Source organism: Rhamphochromis sp. 'chilingali', assembly GCF_963969265.1.
Source record: "Rhamphochromis sp. 'chilingali' genome assembly, chromosome: 1".
NCBI lineage: Eukaryota > Metazoa > Chordata > Actinopteri > Cichliformes > Cichlidae > Rhamphochromis > Rhamphochromis sp. 'chilingali'.
In genome coordinates, this window is record NC_137929.1 from 14,175,282 (window position 1) to 14,192,459 (window position 17,178).

The window sequence follows — 17,178 nt, forward strand, 5'->3', positions numbered from 1 at the left end:
TATCTGGGTCAGTTCACTCTGAAGCAGCTTAGAAGTGTCCGTGTAGAGCCGTGGTCTGACACACAGAGACTTCTGATTTTCTCTATTTAAACAAACATGATGAAGATGAGCAGGTTTCTCTTCTAGTATAAACTCTGTGTCTCTCTGGCTGGCTCATGATGGCTTTTCAGGTTTTATGTTTTGCTCTCTCCTGCTAGCGTTTTGCCTGCCTGGGTGGAGCTTGTAATGGCCTCTCGCTCTTGGTCCACACAGTTATGATGATTACACCACCTGTTGCTGATTCACCTGGGCTTACCGGTAACCATTTAACGCTGCGGCATGGAGCAGTTCGTCGCTGGGACATTGACCCTCCTGTGTTCATGATCTCAGCTCCTTGCTAAGAAATCTCTCTCTTAATTCACCAGTTGGGTTAACTTTGTGTATACTTTGAGTAAATATTTCCCCGGACCTGGTTACAGACGCTTACCTGTGATTCCTGTGTGTGGCTGTGTGAGTGGAGAGCAGGACAAGAGTGACTGAAGAGGAGTGAATGTGGACTCCCTTCCCTCTTTTCCCTGGAGCCCTGGACCCCCTCCCCAACTCACTGTACATATATAGAGCACTGTGGTTCACCCCTTTGGTAAATAAACTGTCACCTTTTTGTTTGTCAGAACTCAGTCTGTGCTTGAGTTCCTCTGTTAGCCATGACATTTTGTTGGTTCTCTGTCTTCAGGTCCCTGTAAGTGTTTGATCTAAAACATTATATTTATTCTGCTTTGATTGTTTTGTGTGCTGAGGGACATTGTTGCACGATCCACTTTTTCTTATCACTCAAATATCCTGATACTTTCAGAAAGTTGGAGAGCTCTCCTGGCTTGCTTAGTCTTTGCTCTGTACTGCAGTACTTGCACTGGTTTCACTGGACAAGTCTGCATGTGAATCTACAACTGATCTGACATTGTGGCACAAACACAGTAAACAAACACTACGAGCACCTCGTTTCATGTGCAGTGGCTTTCTTCTCATTCTGTTACTGAACACTGTATGAAAAGCCTCTCACTGCCAGCATCCTTCCAGCCCCACGACAACAAGACCAACTCACATCTTCACAACACCAAGAATTTTTCCCCTTTTCTTTGGAGAAACTGAGAAGCCAATAGGATTGTAGCTCAAACTTGCCCACAGTCCTGCTTCATCACTGCTCACTCCTACCTGTGTTGGTGCTCAGTGGACAGTCATTAGGGTTGCCAACTCCCTGAAAAATAAATAAGGGACACCTCGTGGCCAGGGCCGGGCAACCTAGTTGTCTTCACCCTTCCCAGTGTGGTAGCTCTTTTTTGTGTGTGTGAAATTATTTTTTAACCATTTGACTTGAATTTGATTTAAGCAGATGCATATTCTATTCTTTGTGATATGACCATATGGGAAACAAATGATCATTTAGCCATTTATTTTTAGCTCAAAATGACAACATTAACACAGTAAAACAGGTCTCTTTCTTAAACAGAAGCCTGTCATGCTTAACTTTTGAGAATAAAAGTAAATCTTTCTTTAAAAGAACTCTGTCCTGCTTAAGTTAAAATTATATAAATTAATAGAAAGCAATAGAACGAAAAACATTCTTGTAACAGTGCACATATAGTGCATTTAGTGCAATTGGCTTCAGCTGAGGTATTATTTCAGCTTTTCTAATGCTAATCAGCTGCTCCTGTTTGTAAACCCTCTTGTTCCCATGATTACGCATCATAACTCATCATCATTATTCATCTATGTATTACTTTTATGTATTAGTCATCTATTTGTTGTAATCATCTATCCTTGCAGTTGTTTATTACACAAAATAAATTATATTATCACACTTCTGGCCACATAGCGCTGATATTCACTGCACATGCCCATATTAACCTTAACCAGAGGGTTTAAAAAACAAACCAGTGTCTACATACCATATCTGTTTCTGCCGTGGCCTGGTGGACAACAAATTGGTTAAGGGTTCCCCGAGCTTTCACGCCCCTCATGTTCTTCATGTGCCCACCATTAGAAGCATGCCTATGGAAAAAGTGCGCCGGCACACAGTGCAGTGCGCTTTATAGGTGTTATCGTGCACTTTTCCAGCCAGGCGTTTCCCTTTTCCCATTCCTCCCTGTACTTTTGCAGCCTTTTTTTCTTTCTCTGAGCGAACAAACATTGCTGCTCTGATGCTGGGCTTACACTGTGCGATTTTTGGCCCATTTTGAGATGATTTTTGAGTCATGCGACCGATTTGGCGATCGGCCCAATTTTGGCCTTCATCGTGCATCGTGTAGTATACGTGGGGTAACGAGAAGCGATTAACACCTCACGACCAGCTCCCGATCATCAATCGCTCATGAGCGTGTCACCACAGCCGTTCACACTGCTCACGCGCAAACACGTAAACATTGGTGAAAAAGACGGAGCAGCACGGCTGTGCAGCGTGTGATCTGGACACAAGCGATGGAGGCACAACTGTAGAACTTTGGAAAGCTCATCAGAGCCTTTTCGATGTGGCATCACAAAATTATCACGACCACAACAACCGTGAAAATAGTTGGATTTACATGCTGCTCAATCACAGCTGCCTGATCAATGTTTTTCATTAGCAATTTAGCAAAGTTGATGGTGGTGGTTTGTGTGTCTGTGTGAGTGAAAGACAGAGAGAGCGACAGATTTTCTGTTATAACCTTCATTTTATGGAGGCACAGTGTGAGCACTCAGGTCGCATCAGAGCATCGGGCGGTATAGTGTGAGACCTGCATCGTGACCTACCAACTGCGAGTCAATCGTGCACAGCTTTAGGTGTACTGTCGTCCGAGACTTGCACCGCAGTGTCAGCGTTTGTTTCCCTGTTGGCCATGCTTCTTGTTGTGGTCATCTGTTGTCTTCCGGTATTTTCTCCGCAAGCGACCTTTCCTCGACCAATGAGATGAGCGGTAATCTGAATTGTCATAAGTGTGCTGTCAGCTCATTGGTCACAAAGCAGGAGAGGGGCTGGGAATTATGTTTTCAAACAAAGCGTTAATTCCATAAACATTTATAGACCACTTTTGATTCTCACTGTATTACGGGACAAAGTGCGTCCCTTATTAGCTCAATACGGGACAAAGTGCGTCCCTTATTAGCTCAATACGGGACAAAGTGCGTCCCTTATTAGCTCAATACGGGACGTGTGCTTTTGTTTCTAAATACGGGACGATTCCGTTTTTTAAGGGACGGTTGGCAACCCTAACAGTCATAGCCTGCTGCTAGCATGAATGCTAAACGTACTGCTGTGGATGATCAGCAGAAAAACATGTTGTCAGTTTGACTGTTTGCTGTATTTAAAGTGTTTTTCTCAGTTCGTCTGTATTCAAAGTGCATTCGGGGCTTTAGCTGACAGCTCTTTGTGCTAACAAACTAAACTCTCTTAGTTTAAGCCAACAGACTTTACCAAACACAAAGCCTGCTGCTGCCTCCATGGGTTAGCTTGTGTGACTGGTGTTTACACCAATGAAATCTAAATCACACTAATGTGTCCTCCAAGGTGTTTGGTGGGAGCACTGAGTGAAACATAAGAGCTCTGGTTAAGCCTCATCAGCTGGATAGGCTGTCCACCCTAGTCCAGGCTTTAACTCAAATCTCTGATTGGCTTTCTAACAGCTACCTTGTTAGAACAAGACAGAGACCATGATCATAGCTCCTCCTGATCTATATTCTAAAATCAGTCAAGTTGTTGCCCCTTTCTGTTCTTCTGCTGAGCCAAATATTCGAAATCTTGTAAATAATATTTGACTCTTCTTTGGGCCTTGACTCACATGTAAAGTCTCTGTCTCGTTCCTGTTTCTTTCATTTAAGGAATATTTCTAAACTGCGACATATGGTCTCCTTAGCTGAACTGGAAAAAATTGTCCATGGATTTGTGTCATTGCATTTAGATTATTGTAATTCCCTGTTTACCAGCTTGGATAAATCATCTCTTTCTCGCCTCCAAGCTGTACAAAACGCAGCAGCCAGACTACTAACTCACTCTACCCAGCGAGCTCACATCACTCCTATTTTATGTTCTTTACATTGGCTCCCAATAGATTTTAGAATTCGTTTTAAATGATTGTTTTAACGTACAGAGCACTAAATGGCCCCAGATTATTTATCCAAGCTTCTCACTAAATACACTGCTGCTCGCTGTCTCCGCTCACAGACTCAGAGTTTGTTGGCTGCTCCCAGAACACGTCTGAAGACGAAAGGGGGCGGAGCCTTTCAGTCTGTGGCACCAAGGCTGTGGAACAGTCTACCTCTACAACTACGTTTGGTTGACTCTGTGGGATCCTTTAAAAAACAGTTAAAAACTTTACTGTTTAAACAAGCTTTCTGTTGACCAATGCTGTTTACATTGTTATATTTTTAATTTACATTTAAACTCTATATTGTGTATATTGTGCATTTTGCTATTTATCATACTGTTTATTTTAATCTCTGTGTGCAGCACTTTGTGACTACCTGTCTATGAAAAGCGCTTAATAAATAAACTTTACTTACTTACTTACTAAAATAACAAACAGGGCTGTGAGAGCAACTGAAGTGATAAAAATACTGTTTGAAGATAAAAAACACTTTGATGTTCTCTCGTCACCTAACAAAGTCCAAACCCTGTGAACTATTTTAGCTTTAATAACTGTGGATTCAGGTATCCTGAACCCATCTTTGGACATTTGTAATTAAATATTTTAAAACTCCATCAGAGACTCCTGATGTGGCTGTTTGGAGAAGGAAAAGAGGGACAAAGTGGAGCGTCGAGCTGAGGCTTCATTCACTGCAAACCTACAGTTGTGTTTCCTTATTTCTGCTGTTTGCATGTTCACAGCTGAAATAAAGCTGCCTCTTTGGGAAAACACAAACATGTAAAGGAGTCATCACAGGTCTCTGACCTCATTGGTCCAGGTTCAGCACTGAAGTTTGGAGGTTGACCTTTGGACCCATCACTCCTCACAGACGGACAGCTGGATCCTGCAGACTGTGACCTCTGACCTCTGCAGACACAAACATGTTTTATTCAATGATCAATTCTCTGATAAAGTGATTGAAGCAGCTGTGATCACACAGACTGCAGATAATGCAGCTGTTTCCTGTCAGTAACAGTCCTCTTAGATTAGAGTTCAGCTTTTTACAGGAAAACAAATGTCCCTGAATGCAACAGTGAGACACAGTCTGCCTGTGTGGCTGTGATAGCTGCCGTTAGGAGCGCTCATGTGTTTGCAGTTAGACGAGGAGATGTTACCATCATGGACACGTTAACAAATCCTGCAGCATCACGTGGCACAAACACTTTGTGTTCCTGTCATCTGCAAGCAACAGGAAGTTCATTAATAAAGGCGGGATGGAGACGCGACTGTGATGGTTCTCCTTCATCCAGCTGTTACACACATCTGGGCTCACACGACGAGCCTTTGTCTAATACAGCAGCTGCTCTCTGAACACTTTTCTGAAGAGGAGCTGCACAAACCTTTGTTTGCTTTCTAGAGCAGCGTATCAAAGTCAAACTACCCACTGCTAGCAGCTGTTTCTATCATAGTTTAGGATCCAGATGTGTGAGGTCTAAATTTACACCTCTGATTAAAATACATAGTTAAAAACAGCCAATTGAGTCCAAATGTGTCTTAAACCAGATAAACTGACAGTTACAGCTGAGCCTGTGTGTCCTTGGAGACACTGCTCTGCTACAGAGATGCATTTTAGAAACCAGGAAACATCAAAATCATTTAAATCAGAGAGTTCTTGTTACTAACAGCTCACCTCTCTGCAGCAGACACAGGCTGGGATTTAAAACCAATGAATCGATGATTGGACCGGTCACTCTTTAAGGACACAGAGCTGGATGGTTTCTGATTGACGCTAAAAATATGTGAACATGTGTCACATCCAATGTGACCAATACATTACATAAAAAGTATAAACTATGTAAATAGTTTATTATTTAAATCGTTAAATAGTAAAAAGCTGATTAAAATTTCAAACATTTTAATACTGACATGAACTTACTTTTTGTCAGATGACTTTTTTTGCCCTAAATTACGAAAGAAATGCTTCACCCGTTTGCTCTTAGAGGACACACTTCTGGGTGGAGGTCCAGGCGGGTTCCTGTGAATAATGATGCAGCAGTGATGTGAGTGCTGAGCTGTGACATGGAGAAGAGTCATGGACAGTTAGAGATGGTCATCTCACCTCTGAGCTTTGGTCTGGCTCTCATGTTCCCCACACAGAGTGCTTTTAGAGGGAGGGACTCCCTCCTCTCTGTCCTCACACTGATCCATGCTGCTCAATTCACATCAGCTCACACACACTTTCTACCTTCACCTGCAGAGGAAACACAAATCATTCATGTGCACATCAACTGAGAGCTGCAGAGGTCGTGTCTGATGTGTTGGACTAACATCCATCTGAGACGCAGCTTTCATCAGTTCACTACAAAAAGTGTCACAGAGCCCAGTTCAGCCTCCAAATCCTCCATTACTGTAGTCCTACAAAGCAGCAGGTCAAACATGGCTGCAGAGAGCAGCTTTATGTCAGTAACCATGTCCAGGACCGAGCTGACTGCTTACAGAGTTCATACTCTAACTGCTAGCTGCTCTGCTAGCTAAGCTAACTCAGTAACAGTGACTCTGACAGCAGTTACTGTGGAACAGCGGCCGAGCTCAGGACACATTCAGTGTGTTTAGTCTGAGTCCTGGACTCTGATTCAATGGATTCAATCCAGCTCAGAGTTTCATGTGTTCATCAGAATAAAATACATGTACTAATATAACAGAAGTAATGCTCTGAATGCAGGACTGTAATGGAGGATAAATAAGGTTTTACAGCCTGAAAGAAACATTCAGTTCATATATTTGTAGACAGTGAAGCAGTTTTTAATACTGCAGCTGTTTCCTTCACCTGTGTGTGTGTGAGCCACACCTTCATGTGCTGCTTTAGAAATATGTGGTCTGACTGCTCAGACTGAGTCTAGGAGGAAAGTTCACACGCTGGAGAAAGTTTTGTTCCTAACTTTGTCAGAGTTCGGCTCCAAAGACAAAGAAGACGGAGCTCACAGTCTGTAGATGGTCCTCAGTGTGTGTGTGAAGCACACAGGAGTGTGTTTATGTCAGCAAATCAGTGTGTGTGAAGAGTCTGAGGGAGTGTGTGAATGAGACTCAACACTGAACAGTCCAAGAAAAGCGTCTGGACTTCTTTAAGTTTAACTTAAAGAAATCCAGACGCTTTTCTTTTTGTCTCCATAATGTCTCCATAATGCTGCAATGTTATCTGCCCCAGAAACACTGTGCAGAAGCTCTGATGGTGACACAGAAAAGTCACAGTGGAGATACTTCTGTCCACCTTTGATTAGACTCATTATAAAAAGGAGAAAACGTTTGAACACAGTCATGTTTCCAGTTCACTGACTTACATTTATTCCATGGACACTCACTCTAACCTGAACCACAGCTGCGACCATATTTGTAATAACTACAACCCAAACATCAGATGTTAATCGAAATTTTTTGCTCTCTCTCCTCCTTAAATGTGTTTTTAATGTTAGTTATAATTCAGAATTGGCGACTGGAATACATATGACACATACGAACATCAGGAAATAAAAACTCGATAAATATAACCTCAGTAAATGAAGTCAGTGTACAGCGTGGAATTATTTTATGTCATAAGAAGAAACATATTCATGTTAACACTCACCTGCCTCAGCTCCACCTTCCTCCTCCTGCTGCTCTGAATGGAGGCTCAATACTTTCACTTTCACTGCACCTCCCTAAACACAGAGGATGCTGGGACTTGTAGTTGTTTCCTTCCGGTGTGGTCTTCCTCTTTGTTTGTTTGTGTTTGTGTTCAAGTTATTTCGATCATGTAAACATCAACAAAACACGTGAAGCCACACAGAGTTTGTATGTCGAGGTGGGTAGGAGGGTTTGAGGGTTTGGGGAGAGGTCAGAGGGAAGAGGTCTCTCAGTCTGGACAATCCACATTGATGGCATTGCATCTTTCAGCGTGTTTGTGGGTCAATTTGGATGCTCCAGGTGTGAGAGCAGCCACTCAGCCTCTGCTGCAGATGTGTGTCACAAGTTCATCTAGTAGTAGGCTATGGCACTTGGCCACAGGTGGCAGCAGTGGACTGGTATTAAAACCCGATTCTTTGATCCCCATGATAGAACAGAGAAAACCCGACTCATAGTGGTCAAAACATTTATAATTCTTTATTCAATCATCTTCCGGAAGAGATCAGATGGGCCCAATGGCAGTTGTAGGATCTCTAACATTAGAAGCTAAAAATGTGTCTCATATAGGTGTTATTTTGGTACTTTACACGTCACACAGTTTCAACAACTCCTTATATGGTACAAGTTTGTTTTTTCTATCTGGCTTCCTGTATTTATTAATATGCTTGTATATTTCTACACTAACTTCCTGTTTTTCAGTCTGGCTGAGCACTTAGTTTGTGAGTCAAAAGTGGCCTTGCTTTACAAACCTTCATTATTAAAGTACATAAAACAATATAATTAGAAAATAAGCACTAAGAATATATTAATTACATGACAGTTCTTCCCTTTTCGTGTTTCCTAAGAAACACGACATAATTCCTAATTTATCCCATTAAGTTTACCTGCATGTTAAAAGGCTAAAATATAACAAAAGAGATTATGCTAAACAAAATGAAACCTTTCAATTGCCCAACCCTATCTGTCCCCTCAACGGGTTTTATGTTTTCAATGTTTCATTATTATTTTGTCATAATTACTTCTATCCACAACAAATAAATAAAGCTCTAAGACAGCACCTGTGAAATGTGAAATGTCCTAAATCTACTTCCTACACCCCCTTTTTTACCCAGAATCCCAATTTAAACCCACTTCTGACTTCCCTCAGTGCTCACTGTAAACTGCAGATACAATCAGTTATATATATATATATATATATATATATATATATATATATATATTTATAAAAAAAAACCAGCACGCCCCTGCGGGCGGTTTATCCTTCAAGCTCGGGTCCTCTACCAGAGGCCTGGGAGCTTGAGGGTCCTGCGCACACACACACATATATATATATATATATATATATATATATATATATATATATATATATATATATATATATATATATATATATATATATAAGAAAAATCACCTTTGTGAATGGTATACCGGAGTCTCTGAGTGACGATGTCCTTTTACCTCCGGATAAGAACGATGTGATGAATACTGCGTCTGACAGCATAGAAGTTCAAAATGTGTTCACACAATACGTTCATCATAGGAACTTGAGCTGCATGTATTTAGTTCAGAATTTGTTTATGCAACAATTTCGTTGAACACTAATTATTTAACTCTGTTTAACAACCCCAGAGATAAATATCAAATTTCAGTTTTAGGTAGACAGATGTTTCCAGGTAATACAAAATACTTCTTAGAAGCTTTTAATGATGCCACATCCACCCCATACGGGTATCTTCTAATCGATTATAAATCTAAGACGCCTGACTATTTAAGACTCAGAACCAATTTGTTGTCAGATCGTCAAGTTGTTTATATCCCCAAAAAACGGCTAAAGCGGTAAGAAGGATGTCGTATTCACAGATGCAGAGAAACATTGCACTGTTGGAGTTGTTGTATAAATCCCCACCCAGCGTACGGAGGAATATTATTTGTAATGCGAGCATGGATTTTATTAATGCTCTGTGTGAGATATCGCTCAATGTTTTGAAAGGTGTTATCCCGCTGACTGATCAACAGTACTGTTAGGGAAAATATTCTAAAACACTTCTTCAGTAAAGACTGACTGATCAAAATGACTGATCAACAGTACAGACAGCTAAAAAAGAAGTGCAGTGGGAGGGGTCTTAGAAGGTTTGGGTGTATACACATACAAGCCGTTGCCATCCTGCTTAGTAGATGTTGGCTTGGTTATGTTGGATATCACATCAGACACTATGCCTGATGCTGCTGTTTTTAGGTGGGGTTTGACTGTGCTGACTCCTTTTTTAAACAATGGTACAGCAATTCTAAACAGGCTGCTGAACAAACCTCCCAGACCTGCGCCACATTGTGTGCTGGTCCCAATATAACCATTCAATTCGGCACCAGCCTGAAAAACGGTATGTGTTGATTTTGGTCGTCTATCAAATCAATTTCTATGTCATGGATTAAGGATTTCGAGACCTGTGTGCAGTGTGGGCTGTCAAATTGAAGAATGGCTCCCCGACGGTCATCGTCTGTTATATTTATTGCTCTTAATAGCCGCGCATGGGCGTCACCCACAAGCTGGTAATCAACGATATCTGCATAAATAAAAATGTTCTATTTTCCGCCGTATACGTCTGCAGGATGTGGTGCGTATGTGTTTTTATAAAGAAGTACAAACGGGTCTTCTGATTTGAATCCTAAGATTCCTGCCAGTCTCCCTCTAAATGTGAGAACTGTGCCCCTATAGGGCCCATAACACTAACATAGTTACTAACTTCACTGTATTGTGTTTTAATGTCGGTGTTATGTTTTAATGTTTTATTATCTGCGCCACAGATGCATAATGCCCCACAGACAGCTCAATCACGGTTATGGACAATGCTCCATTTGTGACTGGATCATAAATTTCCACTCGCGAATCTGATTGTGGAAAAGACAACCATAGTCTTGGGTATTGAAATTCTATAACACCGACCTCATACGGTTCATTTAAAACAATAGGTGTTATAACCTCAGGATAAAAATGCTCGGAAACTCAAGTGCCAAGTGCCTCTTTTTTTCTGCCAAGTATTTTCTCTATTTTAAACCTTTTGTTTTTGTCAATAGTCACCTGCTGTATCTCAGGTTCGTAAATTACACCTTTCACTGCAGCTCCTGTGAGATCCTCTAGTTTGTATACGGGAGGGTCTCTTCCTAAACGCTCCTTTATGGTAAAGTACTCGTCTGAAAGCAAAATGGTGTGGATCACAAGAGCTGTCAGGAAATGTGGTGAACAGGAAAAATATTTAATGAAAACACTTTTTTCTCTCGCTGATGAATGAACTGAACTGTACAATGTGAAAAATAACTTTTAAGTCAACAAAGACCTGCAGAGGTGCTGAAAAGAAGTGCATATTTATGACTTTAACTATGAGGTATATTTAATACCAACATACCTTTGAAAGGCAAAGCATTTTGAATGTGTCCATTTATATGCTGCTCAATCTTTGCCCTGACAGCAGGGCTGAGAGTGGGGCACAGAGGGCAGTGAAACAGCCAACACGTGGTGCATTCCTGCAATTCTGGCCTGGAGGCAGAACTCCAATTTGATATTTGCATCTAAAACAGAGAGAAAAACAGATAAACACCATATACACATTTAAGTTCAGGTTTTAGCAGAAATAACACGTTACAGTTAGCATGTAAGAGATTTGGGAGAAAATTCTTTACAAAAACATAATTTACAAGAAACTTTTATTTGTGACATACGTATCTATTGACATATAAAAGACAATTGAACAAAGGCTAACTAACATCTTGGCAATAAAACAGAATAAATAGAGAATATTAGTATTTATACATACATAAAACTCTCTGTGACGACCTTTACAATGTTTTTGCAGGTGGAATGAGAGATATGAATAAAGTGCAATATGCAGTAAATGGAACAATGTGCATTGATGTTACAGATCGTGAAAAGTAGTGAAGTGAATTTGTTCATAACAAGCAAAAATCAAATACGTTTGAAACTGACCACTAAATGCTAACCAGAGGTGTCAAAAGTGCACATTCTTACTAAAGTTTAGATGCCTCGGGGGTCTGACCGTTGTTGTAGCGCTAACAAAGTGCCAACATAATCAGTGTAAGCAAACTAGATGATTCCTACAATTATATAATTATTAACGGCAAATTTAGACATGAAAGACTCTGTAACAACCTTTACGATCCACTTGCAAGGTTTCCACAGTCGATGGCTGTATCCCAATTCAGGGTCTGCAGCCTTAAAGTTCGCAGCCTCAACGGTCCATGAACTCTGAACATCTGAACTCTGAAGCATGAACTCTGTGTCAAAGATTCAAGCTGCAGTTATTTATATTTCCTATCACCTTAAATCTTCACTCAAAGACACTCAAGTATCTGTGACAGTGTGTATATAGATGTATCATATATAAGAGAGAAATATTGTTATTTTAATATGTTGGCATTACTAAATGTGGCTCAGTGCTTACATATATGTGTAAAAAGCAAATGTACGAGCTGTGATAACTGTGTCTGATAGAATGAAGAGTAGACTGATAAATGAAATATTCCTTTATTGGGTGAGAAAATCAGACCATGTCATAACTGCTTTAAGTCATACAGAATAGATATCAGAGCCTTAAACAGGCTGACGTCTGCTAAATGGGTCAAACTGGGCAGAAAGTCTACAAACACATAACATCCTTATAGAATATGATGTAACACTATAGATCAACTTAGCTCAGAATATATAAAGCAAATAAACAATTACAGCAATATGATGCAACAAACACAGCAGTGCTACTGATCCAAAATACTCAAAGCTTCATAGAACTGAAACAAACATTTATTTTTAGCTCCATTCTGCTGCTGATACAGACTTTAGGTTTCTGAACATTAAACTTGTTGCTGCCTTTCATAGTGTGTAACTTGAAGGCCCTGAGTACTTTCTCCCACACTGAAAACACTGGAATGACAACATTATTTGAACATTACCTAATAAGACTGATTCAGGACAGACAGTTATGTTAAACTTTCCTAGCAGTCCTTCACAAACAGGGAACAGTCTGTCTATTCTCTCCATCTGTCAGCTGCTGCTGGCTCTTCCTCCTCCTCTTCCTCACACACTGCTGAGTTTGTCCTGGTGGATCATCAGGGCTGCAAAGCCTCACAGATGATGTGCAGCAGTGGGTCCCTCAGTCTGTCCTCACTCTGGACACTTGCAGTCGTCACACATGGAAATCAAATGTGTGATAAGCTGCAGGATTCAAACACAAGTGTAACTTATAAACACATGTTCATACTTTTATTCCACAATCAGAGAGAAAGAAACAGAGAGAGAGTGCAGGACCATAGCTGGACTCGCCATCGGGCATACCGGGCATTTGCCCGGTGGGCCACTGGCGATTTTTTGCTTTTATGGGCCGATCGATTTTTTTTGGAAAGGTATAAATAATGAAAGGTGTTGGATTGGCCAATTGGTCATGATCGACTCTGGGCTGGACCAATTACAGCCGAGGAGGTCGGATGCACCCTCCCCCTTGTTTAGCAATCTTATAGATGAACTAAAGAAAATGGAGAACAAAAAAAGGAAAGAAGGTGCAGAAAAAATTAGGGCCAAAAAGAAACAAGTCCTTCAGGCAGACGCTGCCAAATGTGTAAAAATAACTGAATTGTTTGGCGGTAGCTGTGGCATAGCTTCCACAGATTTAGCAACATCAGCAAGTGGTGGAGGCCAGCAGGTGGATAAGGGAAAGGGGAGGCAAGAGGAGGAGAGACCCGAGGCCGCCACCGGTCATAGTGGCAGAGGAACTGAACTTCAGGTAAGAAGTTATGACCTGCTGTCTATCTGTGTCAGATATAAACCAAGTTTAGTTGTAGTTTGTTTTCGTTGTGCTGACTTTTTACAGTCGCTTAGAATAACTGGTACTAGCTAGCATGACGGAGTTTATATACTGCTGGGCGGGTGCTATGAAGTTACTGATAGTAAATTTTATTTTATGCTTAAGGTTAGTGTTGTGATATTTTGATACCACGGTAGCATTTACAGGATATTGTTTTATACAGGAAAACTGTTACTCAATAAGGCCCATCTACTAGTTGTTTTTCTCTTTCTCTGTGACCCAAGAATTAATGTATAAGACTCACAAGCTGGTACCCCAAGGTCGAAAACACCACAGAGACGAGACCACTTCCTTACTCCCATCCTCCCTTCTCTATCTCTTAGAAAAAGGCTCGTTAAAGGCCAGGTGGTTTGTTTCAGAATTCACTAATGAAAGAACTCTGTATTTTATGTCTAGGAGTGTATTTTGCTGGGATGATCATAAATTATAGCTGAACTGATAAACTACACAAGGGATACTTTGCTCAGAAGGCAGGAAGACGTTTCCTTATTTAGTCTGTACCGGTTTGAACTGGGAAAGCTGACACACGAACCTTTTTTTCTCTATATAAACTGCTGTGTACCAAATAAACCTCTGAGTTGATTCTGGGAAAGCAATCTGAACAGTTTCTGTATCACTTTGTTCTCCTAACTGCTCCCGATATCGTAACTAACCCAGCTGAACGGCATACCTGAGTGTTACTTTGAATAATTAGGAGTCTTATAAGGAAAGGACAAAACTCTGCTTATCGCTCACGCCACGGAGGAAACCCGGGACGGCAATTTCCTTCAATTTTGGTGTCAGAAGTGGGATGGACTGACAGAAGGTAAATATGCGTCTTTAATATTTATATGAGACCGTATTATGCCTCTCTCAGTGATCGATCCATAAAGAAACGGGATATCACTTAGTGATCCAGAGAGATACACTGACGACTTCCTCAGTCCCCGAATAAAGTAAATTAACCCTTGTGTGGTGTTGGTGGACACAGGAAGTTGCCTGTTGTCTTGAAACGTACGTTAAAAAGTGAGAAGTTGCTCACTCAGAAAAAGTGACACAGGAAGTTGCCTGTTGTCTTGAATATTTCTCGTTAAGTGAGAAGTTGCTCACCAATAAGTGACACAGGAAGTTGCCTGTTGTCTTGAAACGTACGTTAAAAAGTGAGAAGTTGCTCACTCAGAGAAAGCTAGTAAATAATTAAATTTAATTTTGTTAAAAAAAAAAAAAAAAAAACGAAAGAAAAGAAAACTGAAAACGGGTCTCACAGACCCGATTACCATACAAGGGTTAAAAGCAGTAAATTAAAAGCAGAAAGACACAGGAAGTTGCCTGTTGTTTTACGAGAAGTTGCTCGTTAAGCGAGAAGTTGCTCGCTATGTGAGAGTTGCTCACCCAAACAAAAAATTGCTAGCAATAAATTTAAAGTAACCTCAGCTGTGCCGCAGCGAAATACTAACATAAATCCTTCAAGCGTGTAAACCCCTCTGGAAATCACTGAACATGGGTCAGAATAATTCAAAGACCACAGACAAGTCCGATAAAAAATCAAAATTACCTGTAAAACCAAAAAAAATTAAATTTAAAGTCTCAAACAACAGCTCAGTACGACTCCCATTTCCAGTTACGTGTAACCCACGTCCACGAATCGGCGAAGACTTCCATGATTACGTATCCAGAACATGCGGAAGTGCTTATGTGACTGACTTTGTTTACAACTTACGGACTGTAAGTTCAATGCATTCTAATTTATTTCCGGAGCCTTATCCCGAACGATTATCGCCAGAAAACAGGTCCGTAGAAATGTTGAATATCATTTGTGATAAGAAAAGTAGTCTGCTTAAAAAGTCCTGTAGAAAATATATGATAGAATGCCGCGACGTGATGCATCAAATGTTACCGCTATGGACAAAAGGACCGGAACCAGGTGTAGATACTTTTACATCAAATAAAACTAGTGCAGGCTCCAGCATAGAAAATAAATCTACCGCGGGAAAAGCTAGTCTTGCATGCTCAGCCATTCAGCCCACAGCCCCGCTGCCTTACGAAGATGAGACCGAATTAATAGTTGCTGCCGCAGCCGCATGCAAACAACGTCAGCGCTTTGATCCAACCAGCTTAAAAGACAGTGACAAAAAACCTGAATCACATGCAACGGGTCTCAGCCACCTAATTGAACAAGATCAGGAAAAACAATATATACGCCGCGAGGAAGAATTAGCAGAACATAGAAAGAGAGAAAAACTTTTGAAAGAAGAATGTGAGGAACTTATGAAAAACAATTTAGACGACTATGAAGAAAAACTTTTGCATCAGGCAGTGTCCACAATAGACACCCACATGAAACGCCACGATATCGTAGCTAGAGGTTTAGAGGTAGCTAAAGAAATACCTGTTACCCGAACTTTAATAAAGACTTATCTAAAAGGAAAAAAGGAAAAACAAAGCCAGGATGACAAAGGTCCTTACGCCAACACTCGCGGTAGTAAACAAACAGACCCAAAATCTAGTGACGTCAATGACGCTTACCCCTTTATGATAATAGGAGATCAGTGTTGTATTCAGCCCCCTAAAATCTCAGAATTAGTGACAACTATTAAAGAGCTTCCCGATCCTCTTAAAAATCCTACAGCCTTTGTCTCTGCACTACAGAGAAGTACCAGATATCACCATTTGGGTGGTCCGGATTACAGGTACATATTGTGTCAATGTATTCCTGGAGTAACCGAGTCACAACTCATAAGAGAGATAGGTGAATTAGACCCAAAGCATGATAAAGCATCCACAACTGTAGAGTTTTTGTGGGTAAATAATGACAAGGTCGCCGATTTCTTTAAGAATCTAAAGAAATTCCTGCTCACAATGTCCAGAGACAAAATTGACTTAAATGCAGTAACTATGTGTAAACAGAAGCCTGATGAATCTATCCTAGTATTCATAAAACGCTTTATGCACTGTTGGACTGATGAGGCATGCATGCCAGAGGATGGTAATGATCAGATTTTCATCACCACCTTTTTGAACAATATCCACCCTGAGTGCTCTCAGTTGCTAAAAGTGACAGCTACTGATAATCTCTACGAATTGAGTAAAGATGCTTTCTTAAAGCTTGTACAACTGAAGGCCAGTGCAGACCTTTTTCCTACTATCACAAAAGCTAACAGTGTCAAGATGATGTTGAATTTTGATGTTCAAGGCTCAGAGGAAAGTGAGAAATTAATGTATGCAGGATTACCCGCTCCAGCACAGCAAGGAAGTTTCAGAGGACGGAATGGTAAGAATAGAGATGTTTGTTTTTGCTGTGGAAGGGTAGGACACTGGTCCAGAGAATGTCGCTTTGCAGCCACCAACAGGGCACACACGCCTCGACCACAGAACGCAGTACAAGTTCCCGCCACTAGGCGTCAGCAGAGCTCTTCCAGTCAAGGTAACTGGCAACCACAAGAAACATGCAATAATGGCCCCACATCTAGGCTGCAGCCTTACAACCCACATTATAACCCACAAGGCAGACAAGCTAGAGGTGCAAATTTAGCTCAGTTTTCCAGTAACCGCAGACACCCAGAGCATGAATCAGAAAGGGAAAGGGTGCGTTACAA

General features: G+C 40.9%; 1 protein-coding gene across 1 annotated transcript in view; it reads right to left on the minus strand.

Moving 5' to 3' along the window:
• LOC308393807 (uncharacterized protein) overlaps positions 1–6,772 on the minus strand; it is an 810,936-nt gene extending 804,164 nt beyond the window's left edge. Inside the window, exons 1-4 of the mRNA XM_080877817.1 lie at positions 6,196–6,772; positions 6,013–6,111; positions 5,767–5,865; positions 4,902–5,003 (exon numbers count right to left, since the gene is read on the minus strand). Of these exons, the coding sequence (XP_080733943.1) occupies positions 4,902–5,003; positions 5,767–5,865; positions 6,013–6,111; positions 6,196–6,284 (389 nt within the window). The 5' untranslated portion in view covers positions 6,285–6,772. The remainder of the gene's footprint in view (positions 1–4,901; positions 5,004–5,766; positions 5,866–6,012; positions 6,112–6,195) is intronic.
• Between the last annotated feature and the right edge of the window lie 10,406 nt (positions 6,773–17,178).